Raw genomic sequence first — 17,167 nt, 5'->3', positions numbered from 1 at the left:
GCCGGCCCTGGTGACAATCTTGTTGGCCGATCAGTTCAAATTCACTTCACAGGATCTTTTAATAGACTGGAGGGTCTAGTTAGTTGCTTCTAAGAGCTCACAAAAGACACTCTCCTCTTTTAATTGATCAGGTTTGGATATCAGACAACAAAGTTTGATGTTTTTTAAAACCCTAATGTAAAAATACAAAATAAATCTGGTGTATTGTCAAGGTTAGAAGGGACTCGATCATTACAACAAAATTTTTTTTTTCCTTTTTCAACAAAGAGTGAATGGAGGTACTTAACAACAAAAACTAATAAAAATGACTAAATCTTTAACTAAAATTAAAATTAAAATGTGAAATATAAAAATAAAACATTAATATTCCAAAAAACATAAATAATGGATAAAAGATATTATAGTAATGATACTAAAATAACGCTTAAAAATAGGTTTTCCTGCACCTGTGCAATGGTACGGTCAGGACACCAGCTTCGTATCAGCAGCAGTTTGCGGAATGCATCCAGTTGGCTCTCATAACCATCAGGAAGAGGAGTCTCCTCTGGAGTGGCTTCATCAAACCAGCTCTTCCAGGCACGGTCATTGCGAGCCACCTGGGTTAGGAGAGCAGTGAATTGGGGCAGGGTGGACAGTTGCACCAGGTTTAGCCACGTTGTGTCCAGGATCCAACGCCTTGGCTTGGGCACAACAGAGTTTAGGTCCAGAGATGCTCCGCCTGAAAGAGGGTAAAGATTGAAGAACATGAATTACTTGGCCTCAAATAAGTTCATAAAGGAATTCCAAAGTGCTGTATAACAGGGAATTGTGGGAGATTTCAAGACATAGGCCTACTTTAAACATATTGAGTATAACTACTCTTAGAATTAGACTAAAACTAAAAGTGGACAACATGTTATTTTCAAAACAATATGGTTCAAACCTTTGATGAAGGTCTGAAAATCGCTGTGGGAAATGTTTTTAGCTTGTAGATCTATTTTTAAAGTCAGAAGCAGGGTAAAAATAAATCTGTGATCTTCATAGAGTCCTCGAGCGGTGTAGCGAAACACTTCGAAAGTGAGGTACTCCATGATGTTGTCTAGTCTTTTAGTTGTAACCGGGGACTTTGGCGACTTGGCCATCGACATGTCAAAGATGCCCAAGAACTGACGAAGAGAGGTTTGGTACATCATGTTGACCAGGCTCATCTCCACAATCAGGAAATAGAGGATACTCCCCCTGGTGGCCACTGGACGGTATTCCTCTCGAGTGAGGTTGATGTTAATTTCTGTTTCTGCAGCAACTGTTAGCTTTTGACTCACCTAAGGGATGGCAGAATATTTCAGCTATCAAAACACAATTTAATTTCAGAGGAAAACAATTAAGGTTGAGTAAGCATCATTGTCAGTCAGCATACAAGCACATGACTATAAATGAAGAAAGTACCTCCTGTGCTATACTCTTGGTGACTTTGAGCACCTCGATAAGAGACTCATCCTCTACTAGAGAGCCCTGAATGCTGGTTAACTTTTTTAGAAGATTGCTCTCCAACTCCTGCATCTTCCTCTTGTTTGATGTCACTTCCTCCAAGAGCTTTACACGATCAGCCTCCATTTCCTTGATTGGAAAATGAATGATTAAATCGACATTTGATTTGAAAGCTGTATTATATTTTGCACAGAATACAAAATTTAAAACCTGTGTGTCAGAAAAGGGTTATTATTTGTAACTAAAACTACTAAAACATTTTCGTTAATTAAAAAAAGAAAGAAAGTGTTGAATGAAAAAAAGAACTAAAATTACTAAGACTAAACTGAAATAGAGAGACAAAAACACAACCAAATTATTAAAAATGTAACAAAAATTCAACATAAAAACATTCAAAATATTAATAAAAACTAAAAGGGTATATTAATGATACTAAAATAACACACTCTCTACTTGCCTTTTTCTCTATGAGAATGACTCTGCCGAGTAATTGGTCTTCCAAACCCTTCATAGTGACAGTAAAATCCACCACTGCTGTTTTAGCGTTAATCTCTGGACTGTATGCAGGGTTGGCTAGTTTCGTTGTAATGTACAAAGTAAATGTCTCCATTACATCCACTTCTTTGTCCCCGACTTTAACCTAACACAAGAGAAAAGTTCTTAGCTTGGTCTACTAAATCCCTGAGAAGTTTGAGACTGATTAGTTTAGAAATGTTAAAAAGAAAAAAAATATTCTTAAAAGTCTTACTTTAAAAGTTTTTCCAGACTTAATGAAGTTCTTCTCCAGAATGTTATCCAGCACTGGATCAAGCTCTTCCCCAACATCCTCTAAGAGCAAAGGTTTACCCTGGGACAGGCAGTCTTCCAGATGAGTTCGGAAATATTTGTGGTTTAGAGATGTAACCTGGTGGCAAAAAAAGAAAAGAAAAAGAAAAGCTGATGTCTCTTTGCTCAATTGACAGGTAAAGCCCAAATCCAACTCTTTTGTTCAAAGTAGCTACATTTAATGATTTAATTACACTGATTTACATAATTATTATAGTAAAGATAATATGATAATGCAACAAAAATACATATTACAGAATTAAGATTAAAACTGGTATCAAATCAGTACCTGTAGGTCATTTTTGTTTTCACGGTTCTTGATCCAGATCTTGCCTTGGCCTTGTGGGTCAATGAGCAGAGGATAACGAGAAGCCTTTGTTACGATGATGCCGTTTTGAATGGACAGGTCATCATTGGGGAGACCCTGCAGGTTCCATTCTCCTATAGTTGCATTATCCACCAGCATATTGATCAAATTCAGGTTCTGTGCAGGAAAACAATTTTATAAGATTAATAAACTGTAAAAAAAATTATATATATATATATATATATATATATATATATATATATACTGTATATATCTCAAACAAAAAAGTTTGAAGGAATAATAGATTTTTGTTGTTGTAGTAGTCGAACTCTTACACACAAAAGACTACATACCTCACTGTAAGGGATGTGGCGGATATTCATCTCTTTCTTCCACTGTTGCATGATAAGGCTGCGATACTCCTGGTTGAAAGGCCCAGAGTAGGACAGAAATCCAGTGGCTAGTAACACATCCCCCACCAAATCTTTGATTTGCTTCTCGAACTGAGCACTGCTCTCTGTCCAGCGAATCTAAGACAAACATAAGAACGTGCACATACACAGTTTTACTCTTTGGATGTTTTTAAAGTGTGTCATTTCATGGCTCACAGTCAAACATCTGTAGTGTAGCCAGGGCCTAAAACAAACTTTTTGCCACACCTGCCTGTAGCCGGTGCCTTAAGAAAATCTAATGGCCATACATTTATTTTTTTACGGCCATGAAAGTTATGACACCAAAAATGCAGATACCAGTGAAAATTCACAATTCTCTATTTCAATTTTGATACCACAGCTAAAACTACAAGCCTAACTATATACAGGGATGCAAACACATGTATGGTCAAAAAAGAGAGAGGTTATCGAAGACCTCGCCCCGCAGCAAATATCCAGATACTTACATAATTGTGATGAATTTAATCCTTTGTAAGTTATCATTTTGCAGTGTAAGATTACAGTTAACACCTTTAAATATTACATAAATGTATTATGTATTTTTATTAAACTTAGTGAGTGTATAAATCAGCAGCAAAAAGTCATTCTTGAGAAAATTACAGTAATTTTATAAAATCTAAACATGTTAATAAAAACAAATTACTATTAGTACTCTTATAAAATTCAATCAGGCAATCATACATTTCACAATTTTATATTTATATATGAATGTCAAGAATTCAGAGGTGTACATATTTATATAGCCTACACTACACTACACTACACAGAAATAATATACAATTAAATTATGCTTATTTTAAATGTATTGTGCAGGCTAGGTATAAAAAATATAGGCTTTTAATAATCTTTCAGTGCGCAAAACCATGATAATATGAAACGCTTCAAAACAGAGCGCACAAAGCGCATATGCGCATCGCGGGTGCAGAATGATGTGCTCAAAGCAACATGGAGACACAGTGTGCAGCGCTGCACAAGTGCGCATTTAAAAGTTCACATTATAATGTGAATATATCATATTGGAGAGAGTTTTACCATGCATCCTGCTGTAACCGGATGAGGTGCGTGCGCTGTTTGAATACTGAATGGAGAATGATTGACAGCCGCAGAGGAGGGAAAACGAGTTTCCGTAAACTTTCATTTAATGATGTAAATAGACTTCTGTCCCTCACATTAAGCTATGGAATGACTTCAGATGACTTTGTGAAATTATAATCAGACGCTCTCAGACCCAAGTCACCCAAACTGACGTGAAAAAAGCGGGAGGCACCGAAAAGCGCGCTGTTTGCATCCCTGTATATAAATTTAAAACATGATTAAAGACAAATTAACAGTCAGTAATAAAATAAGAACAAATAATCAAATTACAAGCAATAGCACAAATAAATACCATAGAACAAAGATACAAATGAAATAAACAATGCTTTTCAGGTAGATTTTTCAGGCAGGTTTTCGGGTACAGAAATTTAATAAAGTAATCAAATGTAAAATAATCACTGCATACTTCACTGTATAAATTAAAATTAGATTAATCCTAATTAAAGGTACAAATGTTATTCAGACAATAGTAGTGAATGATTTTCTCTTTGCCCTTTGTTTGATTAACATTAAAAACAGACGGCAGCAGGTTTATTATGCTGCTGTCACTTTAAGACGTGCATACCAATTCAACATACCAATTCTGTACAAATGCATTTTTTTGTACACAACTGTTTATGTTCACTTAAGACATAACTGACAATGTTTACGAGGATACTCACTGACACGAGCATTTTTTCATATAGTCGCACACCCGATTTTTTACACGCGAGTGTTCATTTTAGAGCCTGAGTGTAGCTCTCATTTTTATTCTACTCTATAACTTAAAGATCTAAATCTTGCAAGGAATGTTCAAACCTTTTCTCCACCAAGACCATCTATAAGAGTCACGGCATTGGACATTTTCTTCTTGCATGCCTCAGCATCATCCAGCAGGTCTTGCTTCTCCTTCATGGCGGTGTCATACATTGCCTGTGTAAAAATGAGATTTTAAACCTCTGGAAATTCATATAAACTTGAACTTCAGTTGAATAAATTTTTGAAAATTCTGAATGCAAATACAAACATTGGTGTTAACTATATATTAAACATAAATACTAAAGAAATGCTAACATATTTCATCATTTTTTTCCTTCAGTCAGAGAATTTAAAGAGGTGTTCTGCCAGTGTCTGCAGAAGAATGCACATTTGAGAACTGTTAAGGTAATCGAGCCATGAAGATCATTTACTTAAAAATGGTAATTGGTTCCCAGCCTTAAAAATATATATCATACCTGAGCCTCGTCCAGCTCTCTCTGCTTCGAGTCCAGTTGTTGCTGAGCATTTGATAGTTCATCCTGTGCCACAGTCAAACGAGCCTCTTGAAGCTTTAAGTTGGCCTGTGATCCACACATATACAGGAAATTAATACATTAATTCTGTTCAAAAAGCTAGAAACATATGTAAGATAATCTGCTTAAAATCTTCTTTTCTGTTCCATTTAAGAAAAAAAAAGGTTTAGAATGAGATATAAGTAAGTAGCACAACTGTTTTCAATTCAATACATAACAATGAGAAATGTTTCTTCAGCTCTAAATCAGCATATTCTAATGATTTCTGAAGGATCATGTGACACTGAACACATTATTATTAGTAATGATGCTAAAAAATACAGCTTTGCATCAGGAATAAATTACATAAAAAAATATATTAAAATAGAGTTATTTAAAGAAAAGTTATTTTAAATTGTAATAATATTTTACAATATTACTGTTTTTAGCATAGGAGACTTATTTACAACATTTAATACATTGTAACATAAAAAGAAAAAACTACTGACACCCAAACCTTTGAACAGTGGTGTAATTCTTTACTATATACCCAGTGATGAATGAGACTGTGGAATATTTTGTCACCTTTAGGGGCAGAACTTCCTTATTGATGCCAAAGAACTCCACCATTGCTTGAGTCCAGGAACAGAGCCCTGCTACACTACCACAGGTCCTCTTAGCTGTTTCTAGGTTATAGTCTTCCATTAGCAGATATGGAGTAAGCAGTTCGACCATCTCCTCTGTAATAGTGTCCTTTAAAGAATAACAAAAATGTCAAAGAAAATGTGATGCTGTTGCACTGTGAAAAACATATACTGTCTCATTCTGAGTCTAACTCAGAATTTCATTAGTAACCATGATGCATTAATGACTTTAATGCATCTAATCACTTTGACCCAAAGGGAAGGTTCAAATAAGGTCAGATAGAAATTCATATGTTTAATTTATTTCTGTCCTAGTGTTGATTCCACTGTGACTATGCTAACTATTTGACTTCTATTGGCCTTAGGCTGCTCTAAACTTGGATCATTACAGGGACACTATATTCCTGTTTACATAGCCTGAACAGATGCATGTTCCAGCAAACCATGACCCACATCCCAAAGGGCACTCCATCAGTAATAGAATGAATGGCAGAAAGTCTATATTAATCATATACAGTGAATATATGTATGTGGGGGTTTCCACTTGAACAGCTATGAAGAGTTCAAATGGCAGAACACAAAACATTGATGGGAGTTTCGTATAGATGGCATTAATAACGGAGAGATGGAGTGATTTACTACTAGTGTTACATGAGTAAAATTGTTGTGGAAGATTTCACAATTAGTGCTCTTTTAAAATCCATGTCCATCCTGAATATAATATTAACCCTCCTCTTACGTTTACTTTATAAAAATCTAAAAGAAAGCAAAAGGCACATGTACCATGTTTTTAACAAAGTTTTTATCATGTTGATAATTTAGAGGCCGTAAAAATTTGCATATCAAAATAATACAGTAGGTTTTAGAGAGTTAATATCGAAATCAAGTGATGTGTAGTCACAGGTGTGTGCATCAGTTACTTTTAGGGCTGTAATCTCCCAGTCGATTAGTCGATTATTGGTCGATACGTTCTGGCTCGACCAAAATTCTGATTGGTCGATTTTTTGACGCGTTCATTTCATCAGTTTTGCCAGGTGGAAAGCACTAATTGCTAATGGGGGTGTTTTCTAAGGTAACAGTCTGTCTTCAGAACACCCGCCTTGTTTTCACTTCTTTTGGATTAGCCCAACCCACTGGACAGATTGAAGAAAGTAGGCTACTAGAAGGTTTGCTGGATATTATTACTTGATCTGGTTTGTTTAATAAATATTCTTTTTTTATTAAAGTGGACGTGCCTTTTGTGTTTAAGAGTAAAAGCTTTAAGTTAATAGTCTATTCGTGTAATAGTCTATCCGCGAAGCTGAGCTCCTATGTTCAGCCTCGCTCTGCGAGCTGCACAGAGCGGCTGAAATGATAGTGTCTGTCAGTTATTATAATACATATGACAAAAACAATTGTCTAAATTATGTTGCATATTCCTCAAAAGTTCTTGTGATGATATCACTAGTTGACAACATAGTACTATTTTCGGAAATCATAGACTATGATATTGCGCAGGTGCACGTGATGCAACGCTGTCAGAGCCGACAGACTCGTGTGTCAGACTCATTTCAGTGCAAAATAATTAGGTCAAAAACGATTTAATATACTGCAAATAGCCTACTAGTTTATTTATAATTAATTTAGGTTACAACAAGGCTACCAAGTACTGCGCACAGTGTGCAGCTAATTAATAAAAAAAAAAAAAATCCTAACGTCATTTTTATCCTCGAAAATTTCAGGACTTCAGTCGACCAAGATTTTCTTTGGTTGATTACAGCCCTAGTTACTTTACAATAACATGGCTCATCCAATAAGATTTCAGAGCCAGACCAATCAATTTAATAAAGACCTAAAATAAAGATTTGTGTATCAGTATTACAATGTGTTGCCTGACCTTGTTAAAGTTCAGCAGCGTGCCGAGGAATGCAGAATTGTTCATCAATTTAAGAGCTTCACTCCATGAAGGTTTCACACAGGGTCTTTCGGGGTCCTGGGTGACCATATCCACCCGTCGCTGGAACAGCAGCAGTACACAGTCCATGATCCGCATGATCAGATGTGGAGGCTTTCCCAGTTTACGAACTGCCGCGATGTCGGCAGGCTTTATGGTCTAGAAACCACAAATGGTATAAAGCTTAAAGTTAACTTAATTCATGTAAGGTCTTCAAGTGCAAACATGAAATACTGTTCACAAAGCATTTAATTCAATCGTGTTTGGCATGCTCCGGACATCTACCTTTAGTGCACCCTCAGCTGCCTCTAATGCTGGTTTGGCCGCCTCAAGTTTGGACTCAGCCACCTTTTTTTCCTGCTCTATCTCATCCACAATCGCCTGGGCCTTATCTTTCACCTTCTGTACCTGAGCCTTCACCTTTTCGGCAGCTTGTGCTTTGGCAGTGACCTCCAGCAGAACTTTACCTGCTTTCAGTTTAGCCACCTCTAACACCTTCTCCTTCTCTTTCAGCTCCTCACGAAGCTCATTAACAGACTGCTCGGCCTCCATGAGGCGCTTGAGACCTGCAGATGAGATTAAATAGTTTAGAGTATAAACAGATGCTTTGCTGCTACATAGTAGATCGTTCTTTCCATAATTAGGTTCATTTTCAGACAGTTTATGTCCTTGTGATTCAGCCTTCTATGAAAAAATAAATAAATACTTTTAGAAAAAAAAATACTTTTGGTTTTTTAACATTCATTCACATTATTTAGAGAAATGATTAGATCAGTTAAACCAACTATCACCAAAATAATTCAAAACATGATTTAAAAAATATATATATATACACATTTTAACATCCAAAAATGTTTTCCACTTAGATGTTGAAACACTTCCTTTAATATGTCCTTTAATTAAAATTGTTCAGTTTCATTAAATGTTTTACATTATTGCAAGAACATTAAAAAAAATCACATAATCAAGGTTTAATTTTTTTTCTGAAGGTTTCTTTCACCTTCTTTCACTGACCCTTTGTTGAACATAAATTTGACTTTTTGTATGCATTTATTTATTTTGGAAACGAAAGTGTCTCTTTTTAAAAAAATTATCATACATTTACCTCTCTAGACTAAATACTGACCATGGTAATGCTAAATACCAGGCTGAGAGAATTTTCACTTTTGTTTAATCCAAATGTAAAGAACAGCAACAAATCTAAAATTCTGAATCAAAAACAAAGGTAATTGCAAACCTGTGTTCATTCGCTCTGCAAGCACCCCCACATGTTCAATGTTTTCTGAGTAAATCATCTTGTATCCCTTAATAAATGCCAAGTAGGATTTGGGCGTCACATAGGTCTGACGCCTGAAGCGCTGGAAGTACTCGGTGCAGATCTCAGCCACCATGTCTTGGAACATTCCCATTGTTTCCACCACACTCTTCTTCACCTCGTCTGAACAACTCAGTGGATAGTTAGAGAGGAAGTGCTGAGCCACGGCTACTAAAGCATCCCGTGGCCATCGCTGGAACCAGTCCACAGTGCAGCCTGAGATGAGGCCGGGGAACTTTAGGGCACGGGAACGCAGTTTCTCGCCAACTGGTGAGAAGCAAAGAGCCACATGGAGGTTACTGCGCACCCTGGACAGGAAGTAGTTGTAGAGGTTGTCGATGGTGGGTGGGCAGCGTGGGAGATCCTTCTTCATGATGGGAATAAGACTTTGGGTGATCTCATCCACCTCATCTCTGGCAAACAGGTTTGAGACTTCTCCAGATGCCAGAACATTGTTCATGTACTCGAGAAAAGCTTCATCCTTGATGTCATTGTCTGTAAAGATGAAGGTCACGCCCTTCCCTTCCAAACCTGCAATTCTGTACAGGGCTTTCAGGTCCTCAATTAGATTACTCACATTGTATGTTCTGTAAGAGGAGAAATTATGTTAAATCTTATCAAAGGAATTAATATGCACCAAAGTAAATTTTCTATCAAATATACACCTTTGATAGAAAGTTCACAATGGGTTTAAAATGACCCAGGGCACTATTTAACTATTTAAATTGTGAAAAGCCCTTATGACAACACTGTGAAATCAAACCATCAAATTTGAGAAGAATTATAATATTCTCACCTTGTCATTGTGATTTGAAAGCTCTGGTATCCAGCAATGAAGGATGAAAGTCGGGTGAGACTCTGTTTCCCAGAACCGCCGACTCCAACCAATAGGGCATTACCACGAGCTGTCCGGATTATCCGCGAGATTTTCATCAAATGGATCATGGCATCCTGTGAGAGTGTATAGAGGTCAATGCGAGATGAATTAAAAATGTATCTATATATCTATATTACCATTTCAGTTGTATCGGACTCTGGTGATCCTATGGCCATCACTCAACAAACGCGAGAGACTGCCCATGAATTTTCTTAGCAATGTTTTTTCCGGGGTAGTTTGCAAGGTCTTTCCCCAACCCTCCCCATTGCATGGCTTGGGACTCACACACACACACGTCTTTGGACTGTGTGGGGGAAAGCCACGCTGACACAGGGAGAACATGCAAACTCCACACAGAAAGGACTCCTGGTTCAGCCATGGCTTGAACCGGGGACCTTCTTGCTGTGAGGCGACAGTGCTACCCACTTTGCCACCGTGTATGAGGGTAACATGATCGGTAAATGACCTCGAGTCGGGACTCTAACTTGGGCTGCCAGGGGAGCAGCTGTGCCATATTCCAGAGTACTGTCCACTTTTGGCAACATGTTAACATTTTTGTTCCACTAACCTCAAAGAAGACCAGATCCATGGCTGCTCCTTTAACAGTATCATTATACTGTTTTTGAAACTCAGACAGGCGCTCTGATAGGGCCTTGAAGGAAGGAATGGGCTCATAGATCTTTGGTATCTCAACCTCTGTATCTTCAGGTTCATCTCCTGTCACCTCTGGAGGGTCCCGCAGGAAGTCCACAAAGTACCCTTCCCATGGCCCCTGCTCCAAAAGACTAGGACCATGATCCTGTACTGTGATCTACAGAGCATAGAAAACAAGAGAAATCAGATGATATACATGTAAAGAAATGCATATTAATTGCATAAAATCTATGATTCTTTTACTAAACCCAATAAATAGAATTAAAAACAAAATTTGTTTCAATATAAGTAAACATCCTGTGCATGAGGTAACAGATCATGAAGCCTGTAAGGATTTAGTTGACACACCCTCTCCAAAATCGCATCGAATGTCTCTCTGTCTTTCTGATCAATGAAGCGGTCGGCGATGACCCGTGAGCACTCGTGGCGGAAAAGAGATGCCATCAGTTGAGGCGTCTTACACACTTCTGATCCCACATTAAGAATTCCCTGCCATATCCTGCTCAGATCACGCAGATTAAAAATGTAGTGGAACTTAGCTGGGGAAGGCAGCATCTGAAAACAACATTAAATTAAAATTATTATTTTATTAATATATACAACCGTTTAAAAGTTTGGGGTTGGTAAGATTTTTTTTTATGCTTATGCTATTGTAAAAATACAGTAAAAACTCTAATATTGTGAAATATTATAACATTATGAAATTACAAAAATTATTTAATTTCACATTATGATTTTTTTTTAATTTTCAGCATCATTACTCCAGTAGTCAGTGTCACATGATCCTTCAGAAATCCTTCTATGATGCTGATTTATTGCTCAAGAAACAATTTATTATTATCAATGTTGAAAACAGTTGTGCTGCAAAAAAATATTTCCATTTCAAATATGTATTATAAAATATATATATATATATATATTTTATAATACATATTTGAAATGGAAATATTTTTTACATTATAAATGTCATTAATGCATCCTTGCTAAATAAAAGTAATAATAAAAAAATAAAAAATAAAAATCTTACTGACCTCAAACTTTTTACATTAAAGTTTATAAAATATATTACATAGCTACCATAATATCATAATTTTCACATAAATTATTTACAGGATAGGAATATAATGTTCTATTGTTCTAATATAGGCCCAAAAGATAAATGTCGTTCATGTTGATCAACTGCTACAGAATCAAGTTTACAGCTTACAGCTTACATTGAAGCATACTGACCACAAGAGGACACCATTCTCTAATAATTTGGATCACCTTGTGCTGTGACAAAAAGCATGCATGTTTAAAAACGATCAAAAAACGTAATGATTTCCTGAAATTAAAACCTAATTTTGAGGAGCCTACAATACAGAGTCCCACCCCTACGTTTCATGTACAGCAAATAATAACTATTTTGATAAAATTACCAAAGCAGTACCTTTGCTTTGACCGCTTGCCACACTCTCCTGGCGGTAGGAACCAAGGCGGCAGCCAGTGAGCACACCTCTTTCGGGAAGCCTCTTTCTGAGCAAAAATACCCACTGGCCAGTGTGTGGAAGATTTTATCTATAGAGGAGTTGGATGGGAGAGTGCAGTTAAACACACAGAACTGGCGTTTGAGTCGCTGGGGGATATCATTGCGGCCACCTCCAGGGTGGATCATGGCAGCCGCCAGCTGCAAGTCGACTATGCTGATGAATTCCCCAGGCCGTTCCAGGCTGTAGAAACCTCCTTGCACCATCAGCTGACGAACAATCTCATTAGTGATCTGAGTGGTGAACAAAAACACTAGAGGCTCAGTCAAGGAGAATAGGTAATAGGATGCTATTATTGTTTACTTAAAATGTTGGCCCTTTTATTAGATTTATTATGCCATGATAAGATGGTAGCGTAATTCAATGTACATTTTTCTGGGATTGTAGTTGAACTTTAGAATGTTTGTTATTTGACAGACCCCACAAAATTAAAATCCAAAATTAGAGTCCATGTCTGTTGAGGCTATCTATATAATATACATTGTGCTCAAAGAAATTGACAAAAGGAACATGTGACTCCTTACCTGATCGCCCCACTCATTGATAACTGGCATGTTGATGTCGTCAATGAAGACGGTCATCTTCTTCCCTCCGGGAGGTCCGTAGGTGGTGCCCATGCGTTTGTCTATATAGCTTTCGATGGTCTGCTGAAACATGCCAGGCAGGGTAGCCGAGGAGAAGTTTAGGCTTTTGCTCAGTTGTGTTTCTGGGTCATACTTGCTGGTGTAGCCCTGTGGAAAGGTTTGGATAGCATGACTTGCAGAACTCTTAAAATAGATTAAATTCTATTCACCTTTAAGCTATATACTAAAGTTCAAAAGTTTGGGGTCGGTACAATTTTTTTAATACACCAAGGCTGCATTGATTCAATCAAAAATACAGTAAAGACGGTAATATTTTGAAATATTATTACAATTTAAAATAATTATAATAGTTTTAAATTATTCGTAATACATTCATAGTACATATTTTACAGGCAATTGTGTTATGCTGCTAATAATAGCATGGATTAACTGAAACAGACACGCACCTTGATCATGACTGTCTTGGCTGTTCCCTGTTCACCAATGAGCAGAACAGCTTTGCCTTGCTTCATAATGGTTTGCATGAGAAAGTCTGTCCGTATATTGTCGACATTAGGCACGAGAATGGAGGCATAGTCAGGAACCGTGTCTTTGGGGTAGTTATACTCTGGCACCTAATGATGACATTGCAATTAAAAGGTATTATGACAAATCATGAAAAAGGTATGACAAACCATTCATGCTCTGAATAAAAAGATAAACAGGAGGTTTGGCAAAAAAGAAAACTAAGGAAAATTAGAGAAGCTAATTAATGAACTTGTGGCATGTGACTGACTATAATTAAAGTTCACTAATGGGTTTCAATCTATACTATCTATACTTAACATTAAACATTATAGAAAATGATGTCATTAATTACTCATGTCGTTCCAAACACGTAAGACCTTTGTTCATCTTCGGAACACAAATTAAGATATTTTTGATGAAATCGGAAAGGGTGAGTGAATTTTCACTTTTGGGTGAATAACCTTTGAATGATCTTACCCTTGTAGACCAGAGATCCCACTCTCCAGTCGCACTGACTACAAATTCAAAGATGGTCTGGTCCCCCTCTGTGTAGGGCAGGTCCAACCTGACATTGTGCTTTTTAAGGAACACCTCCATCTTGACTCGATCTTCCAATTCCAGCAAAGCACCAACAGACCACATCACAGCAAACAGGAAGAGACGGTTGATGTATGCCTCTGTTAGGTGCTTCTCTTCAACCTCTGGCAATAGACCCTGTGTTAAATAAATAAACAATCTTTTACTTGAATTTCAAGATTATAGCTCATGATCATTATATTTTTAAGATCTTATGCATACATATATACATTGTTAGTTTATATTAATATAACACGCTACTCAAGCTTTACTGCCTCATTTGGCTTGTATACCATTTAATCATTCTTGAAAATAATTGTGTCTGTGCATCACAGTTTACCTTTAACAAATCAATGGTCTGCTTGATGTACATGCATTCAAGCAGCTGCATTTTGGGGGAAACCGCAGTGGAGACAAAATTCATCAAATCCTGTGAAAAATGTAGAAGTTAGCTGGGAAAGGTGTGTAAATTAATAATGCAATTAGTTTCAGATATCTCACAGTTTCATAGGATCAACAGTCTGTGAGAGCTCTTCAAAACTGTGTACAAAATTATCTGACCTTTCCCTAGGCAATGTCAAAGAATCAATAGAACTTTTCATTCATAAACCCCTAAATGGCTTAGAAGCTTAATGGTAACAAAGCATTGTATTGATCTTTTTTATATTGATGGTTATATTGTTTGTCTCTAGATACCTCGTCAAAATGAAGCTAAATATTATTGTTGTATCAGTTAAGCTGTACTCAAATAACCTATGTATCAGAGAGCATGCAAAATACTGCCCTAATGTCTAGCTGTCACCTGATAGACAGAGTTGAAGGAGGCCAGTAGCATTTCAGCTTGTGTTGCTGGGATCGTTTGCAGCCAGGCCTGCAGTATGGGTTGCCAGTCCAGAACAGAGGAGCTCATGAAGACCATTCCATTGCGGGACACAGTGGCAGGAGATGCGTTGTCAATGTTGTGTGGCTCAAATACCACCTTGCAGTTGGGAGCCATTGGTATTCTGTCTCCATTTGCCAGGGTGAGGGTTTTGTTGTCGTCTAAGACGGAGTTGAGATTTTCAATCCAGATGGCATCAACTGGACCATCAAGAACAATCCATATGTGTTCTCCCTGTGAAATGTTTTACCATGGAGTAATATAATTGGAATTTTGAATTACTTAAAAGTGAAAGTCATGAGCACCAGGTCATTTATTGACAGTGCAATCAAACTGCAATCACATTTTTATTAATTTAAATCTCTAATTACTTGTTAAATTGCCAAAGACATATTCATCAGTTGGGGTTGGACCCATAAAAATGTGACTAATGACAAACAAATTAAAGAAATTGCTTATTGCCAATAGAGTCAAAGTTAAAGATTAAGCATGACATTCAGTCCCGTAAATTGCTTGTGACACAACTCTCTCACCTTCTTGGCCTTTAAAGTTTTCCTCCAAAGTGTGGAGAAGATACCATCTGTCCAGTCATTTGTGGCCACATCCAATGTGCCAAACATCTGGGAGGCAGTAATGGCCTTGGGATTCATCCTCATTTCTTTGTGTGGATTTCCACAATCTGTCATGGCTTTCATTAGAGTGTGGATACATGTTGTCTTTCCTGTTCCACTGGGGCCAAGGGTCATCATACCTACGCACAGAGAAGATATCGATGGTTGAGTACAAGGATAACGTTGTCAAAATGCCTACAGTCTAGGCATTTGACAAAATCCCATTCTTATAACTTTAATAGAAGTAAAATGGATAAAGACTAACCATGTCTCACTCTCTGAGTCTCATATAGTTGCACAAGTTTGAGAATCCAGGGTGGGTGTGCAATCAGTCCGGCTTCTTCAGCTTGTTTTGTGATAGCCCCTTCCAGCTCAGGATAACCAGCTTTATCCAGCATGATGCCTGGAAACAAGTCGTTTATCAGACTCATGAACAGGGGCTCATCTTCATCCACCTGTATGGAGGAAGAGGCAGGAATAGAGTCAGTTGCTATGAATGTCTGTGACACACTGACACATTTATCCTATTGCTTCAAGGTGCTGTTTTTATTTAGAATTGGATCAATCATAGTCACCAGTTTGGAGAGGTTCATGTCACGCAGAACTCTCATGACCACAGTCTTTTCTGGCTCATTTGGGTTGGATCTCTTTACAGCACCCAGTGTTCTCAAAACAGACAAGATGTTCCTCAAGCCAAAGTCATAATGAACCTGTTAAAAAAAAGAAAAAAAAAAAGAATATTATCAGGAAGATCTAAGCCATGACCATCAACAAAGAAAACATCTAATGTATTTACTATTTATTTATTTATCTATCACTTTACGCCATATCAGCATCAAAGGTTATATTCATGGTAAACTGAAAAGTGATACATTTTAAATAATAATTTAAAATAAGTGATAATTTAAAACATGATCTTCACACAAAAAAAATAATAACAATAACAACAACAATAACAATGTTAACATATAAAAAACATATAACTAATAAATAAAAATAATAAAATATTTTTAAAAAAGTATGTTAATTTGATTTTCGATAAAAATTCAAATATTTTCCCCAAGATTACAATTTTAAAAAGTCCATTAATGTAATTTATTGATAAAAGAATTGCCTAATATCACTTGAAACAGAATATAAGAAACACTTATAGGGTCATACAACACTAAAACACATTTAGTTTTAAGTTAATTATAACTCCACCTAAGTTAAATAAAGCTGAGTAGACCGCAGTTTTCTCCTTTCTCCGCAGTCTTTGTCAGTTGAAGTTTGCAGCATTAACACTGTTATTTCCCTAATTGTTACTGTGAAGGTGCTTATATAAAGCACTATATAAATAAGTGTGACTTGACTGAAATGGGAGGGCTTTGTGGCGCATTAAAAAGCCACTAGATTTAGTTAGTAATATATTGTGGGTACCTGTTTAGAAAGCTGTTCCTCACACAGTTTGTACAGAGTATAAAATTTACGGCTGAGGACTTGATTTTCACGAAAACCTGCGCTGGCAAGTTTCACTCTCATGATGATGGCTCGGTCAGGCACCATCATGGCCACTGTGCGGAACTGAATTTTCAAGTTCTCGGGCAGCTCCTGCCGACCAGCATAACCTGGGTTCTGTGATTAAAAAACGACAAATGAATGGAAGGGAAAATATTGAAGAAATA

The 17,167-nt window shown here is 36.9% G+C and overlaps 1 protein-coding gene across 2 annotated transcripts in view; it reads right to left on the bottom strand.

The window, feature by feature from the left end:
• The window catches only part of dnah5l (dynein, axonemal, heavy chain 5 like), a 53,351-nt gene that overhangs the window by 9,668 nt on the left and 26,516 nt on the right, over positions 1 to 17,167 (bottom strand). For both annotated transcript variants that reach the window (XM_082184244.1, XM_082184245.1), the window contains exons 45-70: positions 16,923 to 17,117; positions 16,079 to 16,213; positions 15,769 to 15,958; positions 15,426 to 15,643; positions 14,815 to 15,126; positions 14,353 to 14,442; positions 13,914 to 14,150; positions 13,376 to 13,543; positions 12,870 to 13,076; positions 12,249 to 12,578; positions 11,168 to 11,374; positions 10,734 to 10,976; positions 10,085 to 10,239; positions 9,211 to 9,875; positions 8,259 to 8,539; positions 7,917 to 8,132; positions 5,982 to 6,149; positions 5,361 to 5,465; positions 4,945 to 5,058; positions 2,953 to 3,129; positions 2,582 to 2,776; positions 2,216 to 2,371; positions 1,925 to 2,107; positions 1,426 to 1,596; positions 923 to 1,301; positions 447 to 718 (exon numbers count right to left, since the gene is read on the bottom strand). In XM_082184244.1, coding sequence (XP_082040370.1) covers positions 447 to 718; positions 923 to 1,301; positions 1,426 to 1,596; positions 1,925 to 2,107; positions 2,216 to 2,371; positions 2,582 to 2,776; positions 2,953 to 3,129; positions 4,945 to 5,058; positions 5,361 to 5,465; positions 5,982 to 6,149; positions 7,917 to 8,132; positions 8,259 to 8,539; positions 9,211 to 9,875; positions 10,085 to 10,239; positions 10,734 to 10,976; positions 11,168 to 11,374; positions 12,249 to 12,578; positions 12,870 to 13,076; positions 13,376 to 13,543; positions 13,914 to 14,150; positions 14,353 to 14,442; positions 14,815 to 15,126; positions 15,426 to 15,643; positions 15,769 to 15,958; positions 16,079 to 16,213; positions 16,923 to 17,117 — 5,769 coding nt within the window. The remainder of the gene's footprint in view (positions 1 to 446; positions 719 to 922; positions 1,302 to 1,425; positions 1,597 to 1,924; positions 2,108 to 2,215; positions 2,372 to 2,581; positions 2,777 to 2,952; positions 3,130 to 4,944; positions 5,059 to 5,360; positions 5,466 to 5,981; positions 6,150 to 7,916; positions 8,133 to 8,258; positions 8,540 to 9,210; positions 9,876 to 10,084; positions 10,240 to 10,733; positions 10,977 to 11,167; positions 11,375 to 12,248; positions 12,579 to 12,869; positions 13,077 to 13,375; positions 13,544 to 13,913; positions 14,151 to 14,352; positions 14,443 to 14,814; positions 15,127 to 15,425; positions 15,644 to 15,768; positions 15,959 to 16,078; positions 16,214 to 16,922; positions 17,118 to 17,167) is intronic.

Source organism: Leuciscus leuciscus, assembly GCF_965113295.1.
Source record: "Leuciscus leuciscus genome assembly, chromosome: 11".
In the NCBI taxonomy this organism is placed as follows: domain Eukaryota; kingdom Metazoa; phylum Chordata; class Actinopteri; order Cypriniformes; family Leuciscidae; genus Leuciscus; species Leuciscus leuciscus.
The sequence above is the reverse complement of the archived record's forward strand: the minus strand, read 5'-3'. Positions and strand labels throughout refer to the sequence as shown.